The following is a 19787-nucleotide window of genomic DNA, read 5'->3' on the forward strand; positions in this document are numbered from 1 at the left end:
TTCCAGCATTCCCATTTAAAAAAATGGTCCTGAAATCTCTTGAATAAAGTACAATTTAAAATGCGTTCATATAAAAAAATTTTAACAATACAAATATTTCAAAATATTACTATTTATATTACCAAAATATTACCACTATCTTCAATTTTTACAGACCAAATAAATGCATGTACCATTTATAAACAAAAAGTTATTTAAAAAGAAGTCTAGAGAAAAAAAAAGGCACTTGGAAACCTCATCTGGCAACTGGTCATGAATCTCTCACCTCCCATATGCATACTGAGTGAATCTTTTACAAGCTGACTTCACGTCTACCACACATCAAAGCTCTGTGCGTCAGTCCAGTCACACCATAATCACACATTCCTCACTTCATTCACACTCAACCTCTTCAGCTTTTGCATGCACTCCTCAGCACCACCTCCTCCAAAACGAAGGCCCAGACAATCAAAAGGGCCCTATTGAGTGGTTCGTCGCCCAGGTGAGCTCATGAGTCTACCTGGAGACAGTCACAGATGAGCAAACCAAGACCGGTGTATGGCGAAGCCAATTAAGCTGTTGCTGCCTGAAGGAGCAGTGATTACCCTGTTTATAATGATAATCCGCAAAGCAGCTTGTTTTTTTGTAAGAGATGGTGTAAGCTAGCAGCTAGCTTTCCGTCCTCCTTGACCACTATAGCTGGTCCCCATTTTAAGACACAGACCTGATAATAGCTGGGTCATTATGGCATCAAAAGCTCTCTATTTCAAGCTGCTCAGCTCTGGCCTGCCCGGGCTTGGGCTGCCCATGTCTGTGGTCACTGGTGGACTATAAATAAAAGCAGACACTGGGTGCAGGCACGCTATCACATTGCCCTAAGAGCCAGAAAGAGAGGGAGGAATGACACCCCGGCCAGAAAAACTCAACCAGGGCTCAAAATAAGCGTGATCTAGAAGTACAGTGACCCTAAAGAGTGCTAGTACTTGTGGAAAGTGCTACAATTCGTCGGAATTCTTCAATGAATAAAAAGCATTTGTTAGAAATTAATTAAAAAAAATATTATAAATACATTTAAATATATTTTTTTTCAATAAATATAACAATTTGTTTATTGTTATTATTATTATTACTATACAATTATTATTCTAAAAAAATAACAGAAATCAATCCTAAATGTAACTGAAAAACAATGTAAAGACACAATTAAGTGTCTGTAAATATTTTTATATTTTTAGTCTTATTTATATAAGACTTTGGCATGAATATTAAATTAATGTTAAAATATAAAATAATGAATACTTACATAGAAAAAAAAAAGGTTTTATAGAATTATCTATTGTCTTAGACCCCGACTCATGGCTGAGAATTAATGTTATGAAGTCTTAGTTACCTTCCCGACTCATTATTCCTCCTTTCTGCTCCATAGCCATGCTTAGTCAAAGTAACATCATCATTATATGATGTACACTTTAGTTTTGTCGACTTGCATGTAAACACCCGGGATCAGGGACTGGCTTTCTGCACACGTGTCAGTTTGCTTTCACCACCATTGTTTCGGTTGTACATTGAGAATAACAAACTTGCTTGTGCAAAAGACGTCAAATGTGAATAGCCCCTAACGCCTTTATTCTGGGAAACCCACTCTAAATATATTTGCAAAAAGTAAATCTCATCTCAAAGCTTTTAAAGAAAAAACATATCAAACGCTTGACGTAATTAGAACTCTACAATGGGATATGATCATGCTTTCGGTTTCAAATAAAAACATACATGAAAATAATACTTTCCTCGCGGCTACCAAACAATCGCTCTGAAGGTTATTTACAACTTTATTACCTCTTATTCACAGCCTATGCAGGTTCTGTTTACTAAAGTAGACATCATTGTTGGGCACAATGATGTCCTTTGACGGGTCCTCTCGGTAGTAAACAAACAGTGTGTCAGCCCTTGCATGATTTCGTGGCCGCAAATGTCATTACATTAAGGGAGAAATGACATTTTGGGGTAAATTATACCTTATAAATACAGTATATGACAATTTAACACCATTTGGAGGTGTCCCTGTTGCTAAGCAACGTATGTAAAACAATGTGAAGACTTGTGCGACTGTCTTTATGCCAAAGACTATATAATACATAAGACATGTCAATCATATCTTTTTGAATGGGGAAAAGTGTAACTGTTAATATGTTGAATAAAGCCCCGCCTATTAGTTTATTATCGTTCGCTATAGACTGACGATTCTCCGGCTCAGACCAGACATGAGTTTCTGCAGATTTTGCGTGATTTAGATATTCAGAAATGAATCTAAAGACACAGTTGTTGTTTAATTTTATTGGTGATTCCTAATATGAAATTCAATGTCAAGCTTAGCAAGCAGTTTTGAAGAATTCCCCATTCAGAGAGAATGCCCGAGCATACTGCCCGAGAGGTGTTTCAAAGAGGGCCGCTGAGTGAAATGACTTGCCTTAAAGGGACTTTGTTTACGCTCCTCTACTGACCTTGAAAATATAATCGGCTGAATCATAGAAAAGCAGAATTAAGATGGTGTGTAGGGTCAAATCGAGATGGCAATTTTTTTCCGATTATTCGTGCATCGCCCACTAGAAATATAGTTTCTTTTGTAACATAACACATCATTGCTGTTTATTTTTCTTTCTAATAATGCATTTTCACTCAAATTAAAGTATTATTTACTTGAAAACAAACTACAGACAGACAAAATTAACAACAGATGCACTTAAATACATACAAATACATACTTAAAATATTGGTGCAATATATTTCACATTGACACCAAGTATAAAAATTCTATATTTTCAAAAAGCAGAATATGCTGAGCCGACGGTCTTTCCACTGACGGTCCTGCTAACTGCAGAGACAGAGAGAAACAGACAGAGAGAGAGAGAGAGAGAGAGAATGGACGGATTAGAAGCGAGAAAGAAGCCAATGCAGAGCACAACTGAGTAATTGAGGGTGACATGTCTGTAACAACACATCAGGCTGTTTGAATAAAGCTCCTTCTAGAGAAATGGAGAGAATAGAAAAAGAGAGCGAAGCGATGGAACAGATGCTTGGAATTAGAGTAGCCAGTGAGGGGGTGTCATCCGCAAAAAAAAGGAGAAAGTGGCAGCAGTTTTGGTACTGGATAAATAGTCCCACACAAACCTTGCTGTGCTGTATAGAGTGAGGAGGCAGCCGTGCTGAATGCGTTTGATATGGGCTCTCGCTCCAGGCCTCGGCGTCGCATTGCTAAAGGCTCCAATAGCAGAAATTTAGTACGTGTTTAACAGCACACCACATTTCATTGTGCTTCGCTAGCATTTAATACCTGATCTCCAGTGCCAAGCAGAAATCTGGCATACACTCAAGCCACTGGGGGAGATGGCTTACAAGAGGTCTGCTTGTTGGTGCCACAGGAGAAGCATAAAAGACCAAGTTTCCTTCTCCCATCTGTATCCTTTTTACGGTCACTTTTATTAATCGCTGTTTTGTTTTTTAACTCGCAGAAAAGTGTAACAAGAAAAGAGGATTCAACAAAAAAAATCTAAAGCTTTTTTGTTACAATGCTTTTGTATTTTTTTTAAATATTAAATTACAATAAAAGAACATTCAACACAACGACATTCAACATGCAACAAGAAATATTGAAGGGAGCAGGGCTGCAACAATTATAGATTTTGGTTGTACGATTATAGTCTGAGAAATAATCACAGTTATCACAATTATTATGCATTCATAACTTTCAAAACACTACTAGTTTAGAAATGTACATGAAAACTCATATTTCAACATGTTAAAGTGTTATTATGGTAATCAATCAGTAACCAAAAAATAAAGCACAAAATAATAATAAAAACTTCTTGGACTTAAAAATAATTGAAAAAAGTTTTTGATTTTAAACATATGTAATAGTTTTACATTAAAAACAAAATGACAGAACAATAAAAAAAAAAAATTGTATTTCTGATGTAAGGGGCGACACGGTGGCGCAGTAGGTAGTGCTGTCGCCTCACAGCAAGAAGGTTGCTGGTTTGAGCCTCAACTGGGTCAGTTGGCATTTCTGTGTGGAGTTTGCATGTTCTCCCCGTGTTCGCGTGGGTTTTCTCTCCGGTTTTCCCCACAGTCCAAAGACATGTGGTACAGGTGAATTGGGTAAGCTAAAATGGTCCGCAGTGTATGTGTGTGAATGAGTGTATGGATGTTCCCCAGTGATGGGTTGCAGCTGGAAGGGAATTTGCTGTGTAAAACATATGCTGGATAAGTTAGCGGTTCATTCCGCTAAGGCGACCCTAGATTAATAAAGGGACTAAGCCGAAAAGAAAATGAACGAATGATGAAATATAAAAACGTAACCTGTACCACTTTGAAAAAGCATAACTGAAACCATTAAAAAAAAGCTATCTTGCCAAGAGGCAATAACAGAATCCAACCTAAATTATACATTATTTATTAGGGTGTCTAAAATGTGCATAAACAATAGCTGTTTCCATCCAAAGATGTGAATTAAATTTATGCGCAAAACTTTCCATCCAGTGAGATAGTGAACAAAATCGTCACTTCCTGATTAACTGGCATAAATATCAAAAGTAAAAACAGAATTTGTTGTGGTAGGAGAAGCTGCGTGATCTTTTTCTCTATTGAATAAGTTACTTGCACCTCAAAAGACAAATGCCGACATGCAATGAACACATGATGGCGTTTAAAGGCATGGAGCACAGATGCTCTTGATTCTGGAGGTGATTAATAATAACAGTAATACTGAAATGGGTGAGGCGCTTTACTTTAACCTAAACAACATTTCAGATGTTTTACAATGTGCTCAGCCTAGTTTGTCCATTCACACACATTTTTTATCATCACAATTTCTTATAACAAAATCACATGACTCTTTTTAATGCACATACTGGAATATTGTTTGGTGAAAGTGTTTCCATTATAGTTTATTTGCATTTTCAAAATCTATCCATAAAATGTATTCAAAATGTGCATAAAAATAGGTCAATGGAAACATAGCTAATGAGAGGTGCCGCTTTCCCTCTCTAATTGCGTGAACATGCCGCACATCTATATTCTTCTGATAGAGAATGGCGTCAATCGCAACTTTGTCGTACACCCAGGGCTTAATTTGTGCTGGAACACGGCGGATCCGGAACCTCTGAAATCTGATCTAGCACCATATTTTACTGATCCCTCTCCTCAACTGCTCCCCCCGGTCTACTGTTTACTTTCACTTTCTTCCACTACTCCCCAGTCCCAACCCTCTTCACTTTCGTCCGAGACATCCCTCCGCCTTCCACCGCACCAACCTCCGCCTCTCTCTCCATTTTCGTGCGTGGCACCTCTCCATCCACGGGTAACATGCCAGATCCATTATCCCGATCTGTTCCGGGACCTCACAATTCATAAATTAAGCACAGCGTACACCCCACCGACTGAAATGGTACTGTGTGCAGAGAAAAATCTAAGTGACCTTACCAAACCATACTGTACTTTACTGAACTTAACCGTAATGCTCAGTGGAAACATTGAGTTTATAAAGCCTAAAACTTTCTGTCACTACATGAAAAATTTAGACCACACAAGAGTGAGCAAATGAGCATTACTTTTTGGGTGAACCACCTCTTTAAGCAACTGCAGTTCCTCTGCATGTATTATGCATTCGACTTGCTGAAGCGTGGAAAAGGGAACATTTTTAAACAGTTGATTTTCACTGACTAGACATGATACTTGATAGCATTAGCCTTAGAAAGCTAGAGCACTCTATGCAACCTCTCCAGCCACAAAACTTTCCGTTTTTGTGAACGCCATCTTGAAGAGCGTTCCAGAAGCATTTCTGAAACACCATGTTGTGGCGGACCATCGCAGCGAGTGGAAAATGGAGGTCTTGCCAGCTGTCTGAGGGCTGGAGGAGTGAATCAGCCTTTCTGGAAAAATCTGAACGTGCCTCATAACCCAAACCCTCAAACACAAGGAGGGCAAACGCAGGAAAACCTCCATCCTTGCACCACCCAGAGAGCAGAGAGAGGGAGAGACAGACTTGCACTCATCCGAAGCCGAGAGGCATAGGGAAATGGAGGTTATGGATCAGGTCATCCTGACATCATCATTTCTTCTCCCTTTTTTGCAAGGCTAGGCTTGAGCCTTGTATTCCACGGTAACACAATCGCCACAAGAAGGCCTGAATACGAGTGTTGCAGAGACTTGTTTGTGTATGTGTTAAAGAGAGAAAGTGCATGTGTGCGTGTGAGCGAGAGAAAGACAGGCGGAGTGAGCGGTGAGTGAGCGAGCATGAGAGAGCTGGCACGCTCCCCTCAGCCCACCAGCCAGGAAGCATCAAGTTCTTATTTAGCAAAGGAAGAGCAGCTTTGCTTAGCAACTACGCTGACTCTCCAATCACAGAAGTTTTCTGAATAATGCTGCTTGGGCGTGGAGCGAGAGCCGTCTGCGTGCCTCAGAGGAGTGAACGAGAGGCCACGGGCTGCTTAAAAACACAAAATCCCTCTTTTCATAAATGCCCAGACAGCTCACATACAAAAAACTGAAGCTTTTCCCCCCTAAGCCTAGTAAAGAATCAAATGTGCAAAAGCCAGTTTGCTCGTAATTTAATTAAACTACTGCCATTTTATATACATACGCAGCCGTTCACCTTAAAATGAAAATTCATTATTTACACGGTCTGATGCCTTAGGATGTGCTTGCTTCTATGGATCCACCAAAGCAAATGGGAATAATGTGCAATTACATGAATGAGGGCCAGAGCTTTCAAGCTTAAAACCACCATAAAAGTAAGAATTTAGTGTAGTCTTGCACTACATTCAATGTCTTTTCCATTCACATGACAAACCAAAACTTGTGTCATGCTTACTGATTATTGATTAGTGGGCTACTCAATGACACTTTGACATGGTTGGTTAAATTAGAGAAGCAGATTAGTAAGAAATTACAGCAGTTCAAACTGGTTTGCTAAAATTTCAAATCACAATGGGCTCATTTACACCTTGTATCAAATTTTTTTTGTCAATTCGACTGCAGTTGAATGACACTAAACAGGGGTAAACAAAGTCTTAAAAGTATTGATCGTTTGATTAATTTCAGAATAATTGGATTGCTCCTGTAGTGTATAGGCTGGTCTCTACTTCTGCGTCGAGTGATCAGCGTGACCCACAGTGCGTGCCTTGTGTGTAGTCAGGAATTTATACTTCTGCGTGCAATTTGTGTTGCTCTGCAATAACTCGTCTGAAACACTAACTGGCAGTAGGCTTTTATGTTCCTCTGTGTTGTGTTTCTTCAGGGTGTTTAGCTTTTTCTGAATGCTACCTTAATGTACAAGTAGCTAAAACTCGCTTATTTAGAGGTGGGAACTGGCGGCCTGCAACAACTTTAATCATAAGGTAAACACAAAACAAAAGTTTCCATCTAGAACTCCTTTACAAGGCTCGACACTTAGAAACACTCGCTTCACTGCGCTCACGGCTCTCAGCACTGCCCTCACTCGTCACAACTACACAAGCTGACCAATCACTGAGCTTGCGCTGCATGTTGTTGCATCGTATAGTTAAATTTTTTGAAAGGTGTGCGTCAGTGGATTATGTTGAATGTTATGTGTAAGCACACTGAAACAAGGTATTTATTCTTCTCTGCATTCTTACACTTTTTTAAAATTCATTTGCTTTTCCATCTTATTAAAGTCTGAACACAGGTGGACGCTTATGCACCAGATGAATTGACCACTCATGATCTGATCACTGAAAATGCACGTTAATAATATTCATGAAACAGGACCTACTTTTCTAGTGAACAAGGAAGGAAGATTTTCAGTGAATTAAAACTTACATTTCTTTTAGTTTTTCACATTTAGAGTGCATTATAGTGCAAAAGAACCACTTTCACTTTTGCAATGCTTGTTTTTTTTGCTCATGAGTGTCATGAGCGTGAGATAGTAGAGAAGAAAATAAGACACAAGTTCAAGCAAGTAATGGAGAAACTTTAATTTTTTCCACTTTAAGATCTTAGAGGAAAGCCAAGATTGGACAGGAAATGATGAGGGGGGAGCAAGTTTGGGAAACAGAGTAAGCGGATGGATTTGAACTCACTTCACCTACATAGTAGTACAATACAATAAGTCACGTGCGCTAACTAGACCACAGCTCTGACTTCAGTATAGCCACTACTAATAGTACAACAATTTTATTACAAAACACATTATAATTACGCTTGGTAAAAGGCATGTGCTGGTATAAGATTCTGACAGTATGATAACCTTGGATAAAAATATCACAGTTTAGATTGTGATTACTGCTCTTGTATATGTTTTTTAAATGTCTAGGTAAAAATTTTTTAAAGTTTTTCCCCTATGAACACAATATATTTTATTTTGAGAGACATTTTATGTATTATGAAGCAGTAAACACGTCAGGCTAAATAATTCAAATAGTTCATTGACTTCTGCTGTATTTTTTAGTTTTAAAAACACTGATTTCTTTACAATTTAAAATGGCTTCTTTGGATATCTATTTTTAGAAAAAATCCTACACATACCGTACAATGGGTTATAACAGATAATTTTGGCAGATTTTAAAACCTTGACTTTTCCAAACTGCGGTATACCTTGAAACCGGTTATCATCCCATGCCTACTTGGTAATTACCAGAGGACAAACATACGATGCCACAAGTCAGCACCAATACATGAGATGTGACCCAGCAACAGTGATACGTGTGCATCCATATGATATCTAAAGATTGCAAAATCAGCTTCATTTGAGATTCATGAGCTTATCCTCATGGTAGCTTTGGGGGCGGTCAGTGGGAGGTTCGTAGGCGAGAGCAACATGCCAGTTTGTCATATGGCACACGCACGCAGACCGAAGCTACATCATCCCACTGACAGACCCTGAGGAAACATCTTCACCACACAGTCCTCAACCTTCCCCAAGCAACTCTAACAAAAGCCGACATCTGTAGGAAGTAAACGCGCTCAAGTACATCTCTGATTCCTTCAGCAGTGGTTTAGATGGCTTTATTGGACTAAATTGTAATTTTAAAAGTATCACTGTGGGCAAGACACAATGCTAGAGTACGGTTTGTTTGGATTCCTCACCATTTCTTTTGGATGAAATAAAAATGGGTGCGTATCAGTAATTCGAGCGCATTCAGATCAGGCTTTTTAATAGTCCAAATTTGCTCGAGCAGGCCAAGAAATGATTGAAATTCCAAACAGATTAAATAAAAATGAATCCTCCAGCTCATGAATCAGGGAGGGAATATAGGAAGTCATACAAGGACATGTATGTAATGAGGAAGAGCGACACTAAATTAAAGCTACATTTAAGCCATTTCCATCGGAATGAAAGTTGGACTTCGCCAAGCAATAGCGGATTAGCGGACTTGCAAGGGGCTCAATTAAGACACTGGGTTTGTTGCACAGTGACAGCTGTGTACTCCAGGATTTTCCATCTCCAGAGCAGATGGGTTGCCATATTAATCATGAAGCTGATGATCGCTATCGACTAAGGGGCCTGATCTGAGAAACTGATCATAAAACAACACCACCATCATTCTGCCATCTGTTCCCACAGACTGGTGGCAGTGCCAGCCTGCGCAACTCTAAACCTTAACTGATGCCGTCATCAGACTTCATAGAGATTTACCCAGAAAGCAGACGCCTGATTTGGTGACACTCAACGCTAATTACATACTGATTAAAGATCAATATTACTGTAGTAGCAAATCAACACTACACCTAAGAGGAGCATTTCATGTTGGCAGCAGACAGAAACAAAAGTGTACAGATTTGGGTTGCACAGTTGCACTACATAAAATTATACTGTAAATAAAACTAAGTTTTAATTACAAAAGCCCCTATTTAACCTAGAATTAACATCCGTGACTAAATTGCTTTTGCAATGTAAATCATTAACGCACATTGGCACCCTTTGCTGTTTCTTATTTAGCAATGAATCATTTGTTTAATAATAATTTAGAAAATCACAGTCCTTATTAATTTATAGTCTTACTAAATAGTCGCCTATAAGATGTGTTAACCGTTTTAAAAACGTATTAGTCCAGTGTCCTGTAAGTAACTTTGCCACTGACTAGACTCAAAAAGTAATTGAAATCGACAAACAGAACCTATAATCGATAAAATTTTTCCAGGTCTATTTTTTCAATTACTTTCCCTACCACGTGTGGAGTCACATGACCCTGGCTACTTTACACTTCTGCGTTGAACGCACATATCCATCACATATCTGTGCACCTCACAAAAAATATAACTACATGTGCAAGTTTGCACTACATTGACGATAATTGGAAGCTGTGCCAGAGAAGACTTATTTTCCATTACATTACATTTCCATTACAATAAAATGATTATTTACATTCAATTATTTGTTTACAGAAGATTCAAGAAACTCAATGTTTAAAATAGTATTTACTGCTTATTTTCTACTTTTAAATATAAAAAATTTAACAGTGAAAATAATTAATTTTGTTTCCAAAAGTGCACGTTATTAGTTTTTACTTTTTTATAAGAAAAAGGTGACTGTTGGTTTTAAGCAATGTGTTTTAATTTCATTTGTTCAACATTGATCTTCAATAGTTAGCAGATAGTACAATTTTTTTTTTTTTTAAATCAAGTAATGCGCCCTTCATTCAAAAATATAAGCATATTTACCATACAAAACTTAAATAAATAAATAAAATGATCATTCATTAATCGTAGCAGAGTTAAAATGTTCAATTAATCAAGTTTTTGATTTTAGGCCAAATCGCCCAGCTCTATTACTGAGTTAATATGATGTGAATGTATGTTGCGTTGTAAAGCTTATTGAGACAGAGGTGCCAAAATTGCAGGATACAATGTGTGCTGTATCAGGATCCCACAATATTTCTTCAAAAGTAGATCATGGATGCATTTTGATAAAAAAAAAAAAATCATCAAATTGCATACTATGCAGAAGTGACTATTCACTGTAAATCAATCAGTTTTCTACTTAGTATGCTTGGTTCCCTTTTGAAAGGATTTTAAAAAGTGGCATGGTACAGTTAACTAATTTGGTACCATTCACAACTTTTGACACTGAAAACGGAAACAATTGACTACCCCTCAGTGGAAATGGACCAAAAGGTTTTATCCAATATCCTGCAGCCCTAAAAATTGTCAAAAGAACAAGACAAAAATGTTCTTTTTACTCCCTCTGTTGACAAATTCTACAGTTATGATCAACTCTTCCCAGACAGCTTTTTAAGTCATCCATTATTGTGCGGTACTACAACAAACTCATTATCATGAAGCCATCGGTCGTGCAGCGGGCACCGAAATGAAGCCAGAGACACAATAAGAGATGACGGCTTGAGTAACAAAGCTGTTGTGAACAAAAGAGGTGGCAGGTCTTCACCTCAGCATCAGCCAGTGGAGAGCTCCAGCTGACGCCCTTTAAACAAGAGGTCACACAGCAGAGAATAGAGGGCACAACCTCTGAGAGCCTCTGACCACCCCCTCACCTCCATCCCTCCAGGGAGGGGATGAGACAGCATCTCTTGGGGACTGTTAAGCCATCAAGCGGCCCTTTTAAAATTCAGAGAATAGGCGTCTGAAAGTAGATTTTGACTCAGCTAAGTCAAACCCCAGGCAGCCAGTGTTGTTTGAGCATCTGATTCTGAGCAGCGGGGGTTGTGTGCCGGCTGAGGGCTGACGTGATGTGCTATGGACTCTGGATGAATAGGCCTGCCTGGCTGCAATGGATGAATAAGTAGCACTTGCAATGTTTGGGTGGGGAGGAGGCTGGGGAAATGGGATGAAATTGCTGGCAGTCTGGAAGCAGAGCATGGCTGGTCAGTGCAGGTTGCAACGGCGAGGTCAGCAGACAGATGGGAATGGAAATGAGTAGGCTGTGCGTTCATTTTAATCCTTTCCCCACAGCTGATCCTGGCATTATAAATGCAAACTCGCACGCACATTGTGACCTCCATCCCCCAGGCTGTGTGCATTTATTTTGGCCGCAGCCACCTTGGGTCGGACACTCAGTTGATTGGTTTGGTCTCAGGTTGGGAGTCATCTGTAATTTGATAAAGTGAGAGAGCAGAACAAAGGGGAGTTTGATATCCCCCCACCCCAAGCTCCGCAGCCCCACTGCATCCAATTTATTACACAGCACTTTTCTCGCTGGAGTCTTACTTCATTTCTGGCAGGACAATACACATGCACTTGAAATATGCAGTTAAAGAGGAGGCTGGAACCCAAATTAAACAACACAAGGTGCATCGGTTCATTCAATACTGATAAAACTGGAACACAAAACATTAGTATACAAAATTTTATATTAAAATATGAAAATTATAATTAAATCAGGGAATTAATTGGCATGCCATTTAACAAAATTCTGAGGAATATTCAGTCTTGGATATTAAACTTAATAAATGTGAAAAAAGTACTTTAAAATAAAGTAATACAATAAAATTTATGTCAAATTAATATTAGAATATGAAAATAATAAAAAATAGAAGAGGACAACACTGGATAAAAACAGTACGTTTAAAAACCCACAAATGACACAAGCAAAATGTAATCTAGTGTGATTTTTGGTTATCTTTTTATTTGTAATATATTTTTCTGTCTTTTATCAAACAACCATCTGTCCAGTAGCAGAATCATGGGCCGCACGAATGACCGGACTGTCTGAAAGGAAAGGGGGTGGGGTTGTTGGCTGACTGGCTTTGGAGAGAGGTCACATGTCACGGCCCTTTGACGGCACGTCAAGGCCTTGGCGGACAGAGGCGACAGATTCTTAATGAGAAACTCGCCACCATCTCCCAGCCATCTACCCCATTATTTCAGCTAGTCCAGACATGAATTCAGATTATAACCGGACGATATGGCAAAAATGCAAGCTCGATAATTATTTTCCATATTGACGGATAACAATATATATTTCCATATAAGTTTTTAATGCTTCTAGATAGGGCTGAGTGATTTGGCCTAAAATCAAAAACATTTTAACTCGATTACAATTAATGAACGATTATTTTATTTATTTATTTGATGTTTTTGCCCTCATAATTCAAGTTACAAGTTAGAGATTTTTAAATGTAGGGTGCATTACTTGATTTTAAAATAATTGAAGTAAACATGCACTATCTATCTCTGATTATTTATTGAGCATCAACGCTGAACTACTGAAATTAAAACACACATTGGCTAAAACGCGGCTCTCTCCGCCACCCACCCTCATCAGTGATACCAAACCAACCAATCACAAAGAGTTTTGCTACGTAACGCTGACGTGTAGTTAAATTTTTTGAGGTGCACAGGTATACAAAGGCTGCGCCGTACCGTACACGGTCTCTTGGCAGACGTATAATATCAGAATAATATAATATATAGAAATCCTAATATAATAACTATAAATTAGCCTTGACAAAGTGGGGTCACGTGACTCCACACACGGTAGGGAAAGTAATTGAAAAAATTATTCTGAAAAAAATAGATCGATAATAGGTTATGAATGTTGACTTTGATTACTTTTCGGTTAATCCCCCAACCCTACTTCCAGATTTAAAAGAGTTCCCAAACAAAGACTGAAGCCACAATTAGAGGGCCCATTAAATGGCTAACATTTTCAGCAAATACATTTTTGGTGGCCAAAAATTTGGTAAGTCTCTAATATTAACACTAGGCATGAGATGATAATCGTTTTTAAGGTATACCACAGTTTGGAAAAGTCAGGGTTTTAAAACCTCCAAAATTTTCTGTAATACCATTCCTAAAGTATGTGTACAATTTTTTATTTACATTTTTTTAGAATAGTATCTCCAGCAGAAAAGATCTCCAACGATGCTGTTTTAAATTGTAAAGAAATCAGTGTTTTTGAAACTAATGAAGACAACAGAAGTCAATAATTTATTTTCATTATTTAGCCTAATGTGTTTACTGCTCCAAATTAAAAAAAATATATATATATTATAAATCTCTCAAAAAATTTAATATATTGTTTTAATTGTTATATATATATATATATATATGTTTTAGTGCAGTTATCACAATGCCGTGATACAGTGATATTTTTCTCCAAAGTTATCTTAGAATCTTATACCCGCCCATGCCTAATCAACACACTTTAAGATTCCCATTGTTGCACATTTCTGCTGTGTGATTGGCTCATAGATCAATTTAGAGTAAAAAAGTCCGGAGCTTATTATTTTTATTAACATAAATTTTATCGCAATTCAATATAATATTGTTTTTCGGCCCAGTTGTAATTCAGATCCTCCAACATGATTAAAAATAAAGCAAACTCAGTATGCCCTGACTGCAGCGAACAAGTATATTACATAAAAATCCTGAGGATTCAGAAACCTTCTAACCATGGCAACCAGTCTCCCATCAAAGTAATATTTGGAAGCAGTAATTCTCTAAAATACACTCTCTGCAAGATACAAAATGAAGCAAATATTCTCTCCAAGACAGGAAAAGAGCTTAAGAGTTAAATGTTTTAATTACAAAAACAAATAAATAAGAAGCTTCAATTAAACTGAGGTTTGATGAAAAGTGCTTAGCTGTTGTTTCTTGAATTTTTTGCAAGCAACCTCATGCGGTGATGGCTAATATACAGGTTCACTCTTACACCGTTCCCCATGGACCCAGCCAGCTTGCTAACTGGGACACTTCTGACAATGAACCATAGAAACTGTACAAAATCCACCCTACTGGATACATTACGACTACTTTACTGTACGAACATCCTGATAGTGGAATATGCTTACTACACATTTTAAACAAATATAGGCTATGCATGCAAGGTTACATCAAACCATCTAATGATAACTGTACATTAAAGCTACACTTTTTTAAACTAACCAAATGCAAGGTGCACCAAAGGGCAAGTCAGCCATGACAAAACATCAGCCAGCATTTTCATATAGAGAAGCCATTTTTATTAAATATACATGACGCTGCATTTCTAAAATGTGCCATGTCTCTCACATTTCCCACATTAACGAAACTGCATTCGCCACACCAGGCATCCCAAGCCCGACGAAGTGACACCATGGTAACACATACATATATGTGTGTAGACCCATTAGCACAATCACACTCAACAGCTGCTGCGTGGAAGGAGCAGCCAGCCCGAGACTGCCATGCTTTTGTCCGCTTGCCGTGTCTCTGACCCTGGTGAGGAGCCTGATCAGACCAAGGGCAGCGCTGACCCCACAACAACTGCTTTTTGGAGATTGACCTCAACCCCAACCTGCCCCCCCCCCAAAACACACACACAAAACAATGTCCTACACAGCACCCTTATCCTCCTCCTCCTCGGCTGGCTTCCCCAAGCGTTCCCATCTATCTCTGGCTCCTATAAAATACATAATTGAGGCTCCATTTATCATATGCAGATGGCCCTGAGTGCATCCAGAGGCACAAGACAAATGCACTGGGGAGGTTGGTTGGTGGTCCGACTGTGCACTTTTTTCCCCCCAAGATGGCATTGGAAGTCATCAATAGGTCAGTGGTTTTCAGTTGGTCTGTTATGATCTTAAAAAGTTGGTAAAGAATGATGCAAAATGATTCGAAAGGGGGATAAAACTTCCCATGTTTCTGACAGAGGAGAGCTTGTGCTGCATTCAAAAACATATTCTTAAACATAAAGGCTTTATACCAGTGTATGTGCTCCTAATTGAAGTCTTTAACATCCATATAACCTTTTTTTATAACCCAGAAAAAACATTTAAGATAACTGGAATGTTCTTTATACAAACAAAATAGGTTTTATTTTAAGAACTGTTCAATAAAAGGGTCTATGGGTATTAAATAGTACCCATTATCCTTATGTTAAAATTGAACAAACAATATAGACTGAAAGGAAAGGCAAGGTTTGCATTGTACAGTGTGTTTGTGCAATGAAACTATTTGACGTGAACCATTTTTTCTTGATTGAATAGCCATTTTAATGTGGTCGCTACTTTAAATCTGAACAGCAAGTAAAACCGCAGCTATAGGACAGGTTTCTGATGTGACACCAAGTGTAATAGGTGTTGTGTGATCATATTGCACCAAAGACAGGAAAAAAGATCAATATATGAAAATCAATAAAGTAAAATTACACAGCAGTAATAAATATATGGGAGTAAAAAATTACACAATAATATGTTTGGAGCACTAGAGGCCAGATTATTACGCATTTTCAAGGGCTGAGGTCACCTTGTCTCGACTCATTTTAAGTACTTTTTAAATTAATAAATTGTTGGAGATCTAAGGTCCACATGGATGGTCACAAAACATTTTTGCTTTTACAAAAAAAAAATAATAATTAGTGATCACTACTGTGTATGTTTAAATCTGGGTCTTGAAGAAAAAACTAATTACAAACCTCAGATATAGGACATTTTTAGGTGATGGCAAGCTTAATAGGTGGTGTGTGATCAAATTGCGCACAAGACAGTGCAAAAGATCAATACAAAAGTATGAGAATCAATAAAGTAAAATTACACACCATTCATAAAGATATAGGAGTAAAATATTGCACAATAACTCTGGAGCACTAGATTTTCATGCAGATTTGCATATTGAAGGGCTGAGCTCACCTTGTAAGATGTCTTGTGCTTGTTCCCCATTTCAAATTTTCCCTTTAACTCAGTGAGGAGCTGCTGCAGTGTGCTGTTCTCCTCTTTCTCGCTATAGTCTTGATCTAGAAGAATATAAGCCCTCCAGTTGGACGAGTCGAAGCCCCAGTGACAGGTTCTGTTCTCCAGCCTTTTATGACTGTGCACCACGAACTTGTGGGTCGGGAACATGAGCCTGCAGTCCAAGCACTGTATGCACGCCGCGTTGGGGCTGGTGTAGAGTTCGGGTACGAACAGGCCCTTGCACTTCCCAAAGCATTCGTGGTAAACTTTGAAGCTCTTCTCTGTGCGCTCCAGCTCAATGGAGCAGGACAACTCTTTGTCGGCGTGCGGGGGGAACGTGCCGCCGTAGATGAGGGCATTGCAGAGGCGCTCGGCGTCTGTTTGTGTGATGAGTCCGCACGAGGGGGCCGAGAAGGGCAGGATGCCCATAACTTTGAGGATCTCCAGCTGGTCCGCCGTGCACCTGGAGCAGTAGATGTGCAGGTCGTCGCACACAGAGTTGATCTGCTGGAGGGAAAAGTCTCGCAGGACGCTATTGAGGATCTGCGGCAGGCACAGGCGCTTCTCGCCGCCCACCACGAAGCACGAAATAGTCTCCCGCTCCAGGACCGTCTCGCACCTCTCGGTGGAGCGGTCGGACGGGATGAACAGGGGTCCCGGCATGACCGGGGGCGTCTGCGCGGGGAGGTTCACGAGCACCTCGGCGCTCTTACCGTCCTTTTTGAACAGCATGTCCTGCTGCCACCGGGCCGAGAAGGCTGCCGGTCCGCCGAGGGAGCTCATGGAGCTCAAGTGAAACTGCTTGAGAGTTTGCTGAAGTCCTGGATGCGGCTGAAAGCTGGAAGGAGCCTCCATGTTTAAACCTGGGCAGTTTAATCACAACAGATTCATAAATGTGAGTCGCGACAGTCCGTGTCAGTTCCGAAAGCGTAAAACACCGCCTCGTAATCCATTCAACTGCTTCATGTCCGATTCTGTAAGTCGTACCAGAAAGAACCGGAGTTCCGAGCGAGGCGAAAATCCTCCCCCACAAAAAGTGTAAAGTTTTGGTCGAAATGTAATTCTTCAATCCGTGTAAATCACAGTACTCACGCGCAAAATGCGTGGCTGGTGTAAAAGCGCAGTTGCCTCCGCTTTACTATGAGAGTGTGTGCAAGTCTCGCTCTCCCTCTCTCTCTTTCTCTCTCCCTCAGTGTTTGTTTGTGTCTGGTTCAGTCATTGAATCCCGGCCAAGAATGTGACTGACTCCCCGGGCTGGCTGTTCCAGGAGACGCGCCGCCTCCCCCCGCGGCCCGAGCAGCTGCAAAAGCGGGAACACAAACTACACGTAAAGGCGCTGCAGCAGGAGGAGGAGTCTACTTACACGGTCTATAGTAACTTTCATTAACAAACTTTAAAGCTCATAAATATGAACAGCAGCGGATTACATACCTTTGAGTGGAACAACCGATAAGTCATTTAATCATTGATGTCAGCTTATGTTTTATTTTGATCGTCTTGCCGAAGTGTTTCAATATTTCACGCGGTGAAAATTAACACTCTTTCTTAATAGATACATTGATTTTTTTCTAATATAATAATTTTCACACATTTTTATGCATTTTAAAAGGAACAACTATATATGTATTTTTGTTTTAAATTATTTAAGATTTTAAATAAAATATTACTGTTAAATATATTAATAAAATGACTATTTTTGCATTAATACCTTACATTTAAATTTTAGATATTGGAAATAAATTTATTATATATGATTTTGCTTTTAAATATATAATAAATGTTGTCTTATTTACATATTTAAATGATTTTATAAGCACACACTGAGAGATGTTAAAACATGTTAATTAAAATGTATATTAACACACACACACACACACACACACACACACACACACACACACACACACACACACACACACACACACACACACACACTATTTAATTTCTGATTTCTAATTTTAATTTTGTAATAAATTTAAATAAATATTTTAATTCATGCAAACTATAACAATGCATCTATTAAAACTTTTATCCAATAAATATATATATATACACACACACACACACACAAGAAATAAACAATTAAAAACATCTGTTCACTCTCAGATACAAATAAGCTGACATTAAATACAAATTGGAAGTTTTCACTAAAACACTTGATTATCATGTATAAAACAAAACATCTAGAAGAACTAAAAACTCTACACAGTTATTACCATGTCATAAAGCTACAATAAACCACATGATTGACTGATGAAAATAAAACATTCGAGCTCGCCATATAATATGCTGATATATACTGTTTGAAGCCACAACTAATTAAAGTTGTTTAAAGTGTTGCACAGTTTTAAACCCAAAAATCTGAAACATTTGGATTGCTTTAGTTTAGGTTATTCAGTGTTGATTTCTTGAGAACAACTGTGCAGTACTGAAAATATTTGCACAAAACCTACTCAACAATAAAAATGCACTTTTATCTCAAAGTGCCGTTATGAGAAATGTTGTAAACTGCAAGAGCAGAGTTTAGTGGAGGCATAACTCAAACGGCTCTGTTTAGATTGGGTGAAACTGTAACAGCCTAATTTGTTTTTCATGGAACTTAGAAAATCACAGGCATTTATCTAATGGTTCATTTTGGCACACAGGCCTCGAGTGGGGTGGTGTGAAATTCAACACTAGGTTCAATCAATTTCCTATGAAATCTTGTTCATGTAGTGATTGATTATGAGTGCTAAGCTCTCATGGGCGACACGTGACTACAGTTTGATTTGGCTTCAAATACCTGTCAGGTTTCAGTCCACACACAGACTGATGTCTAAAATGAGAAAAAAGAAATACAAAGCAAGTGCGACAAAATGAGACAATAACATGATAAATAAATGAAAAAAAATTAAGAGGAAATTAATACAGTGAGTGTGGTAAGAGTAATAAAATGAATTATGGAAATATATACATAATATTGTTCTGTTGTTTCAAAGAAATAATTAAAAAAAAACTAATTAAAGGCACTAAGCCGACAAGAAAATGAATGAATGAATAACTTACTCACCTTTATTCACTCTGCTAGACTAGTCACAGAGTCAAATAAGCATAATACTGAAATCATTATTCAGGTTGTTAAACAACAACTGAAAAAAATGAGACTGGAAAAATGCAATCACACTTTAATTTACAACAGGGGGC

At 38.5% G+C, this 19787-nt stretch overlaps 1 protein-coding gene across 1 annotated transcript in view; it reads right to left on the reverse strand.

The window, feature by feature from the left end:
• The window catches only part of skib (SKI proto-oncogene b), a 47184-nt gene extending 29397 nt beyond the window's left edge, over positions 1 to 17787 (reverse strand). The window contains 1 exon segment of the mRNA NM_130938.1: positions 16563 to 17787. Within this exon segment, the coding sequence (NP_571013.1) occupies positions 16563 to 17459 (897 nt within the window). The 5' untranslated portion in view covers positions 17460 to 17787.
• Positions 17788 to 19787: the final 2000 nt, after the last annotated feature.

The sequence above is a fragment of the Danio rerio genome, chromosome 11, assembly GCF_052040795.2.
Source record: "Danio rerio strain M-AB ecotype USA chromosome 11, GRCz13ab, whole genome shotgun sequence".
NCBI lineage: Eukaryota > Metazoa > Chordata > Actinopteri > Cypriniformes > Danionidae > Danio > Danio rerio.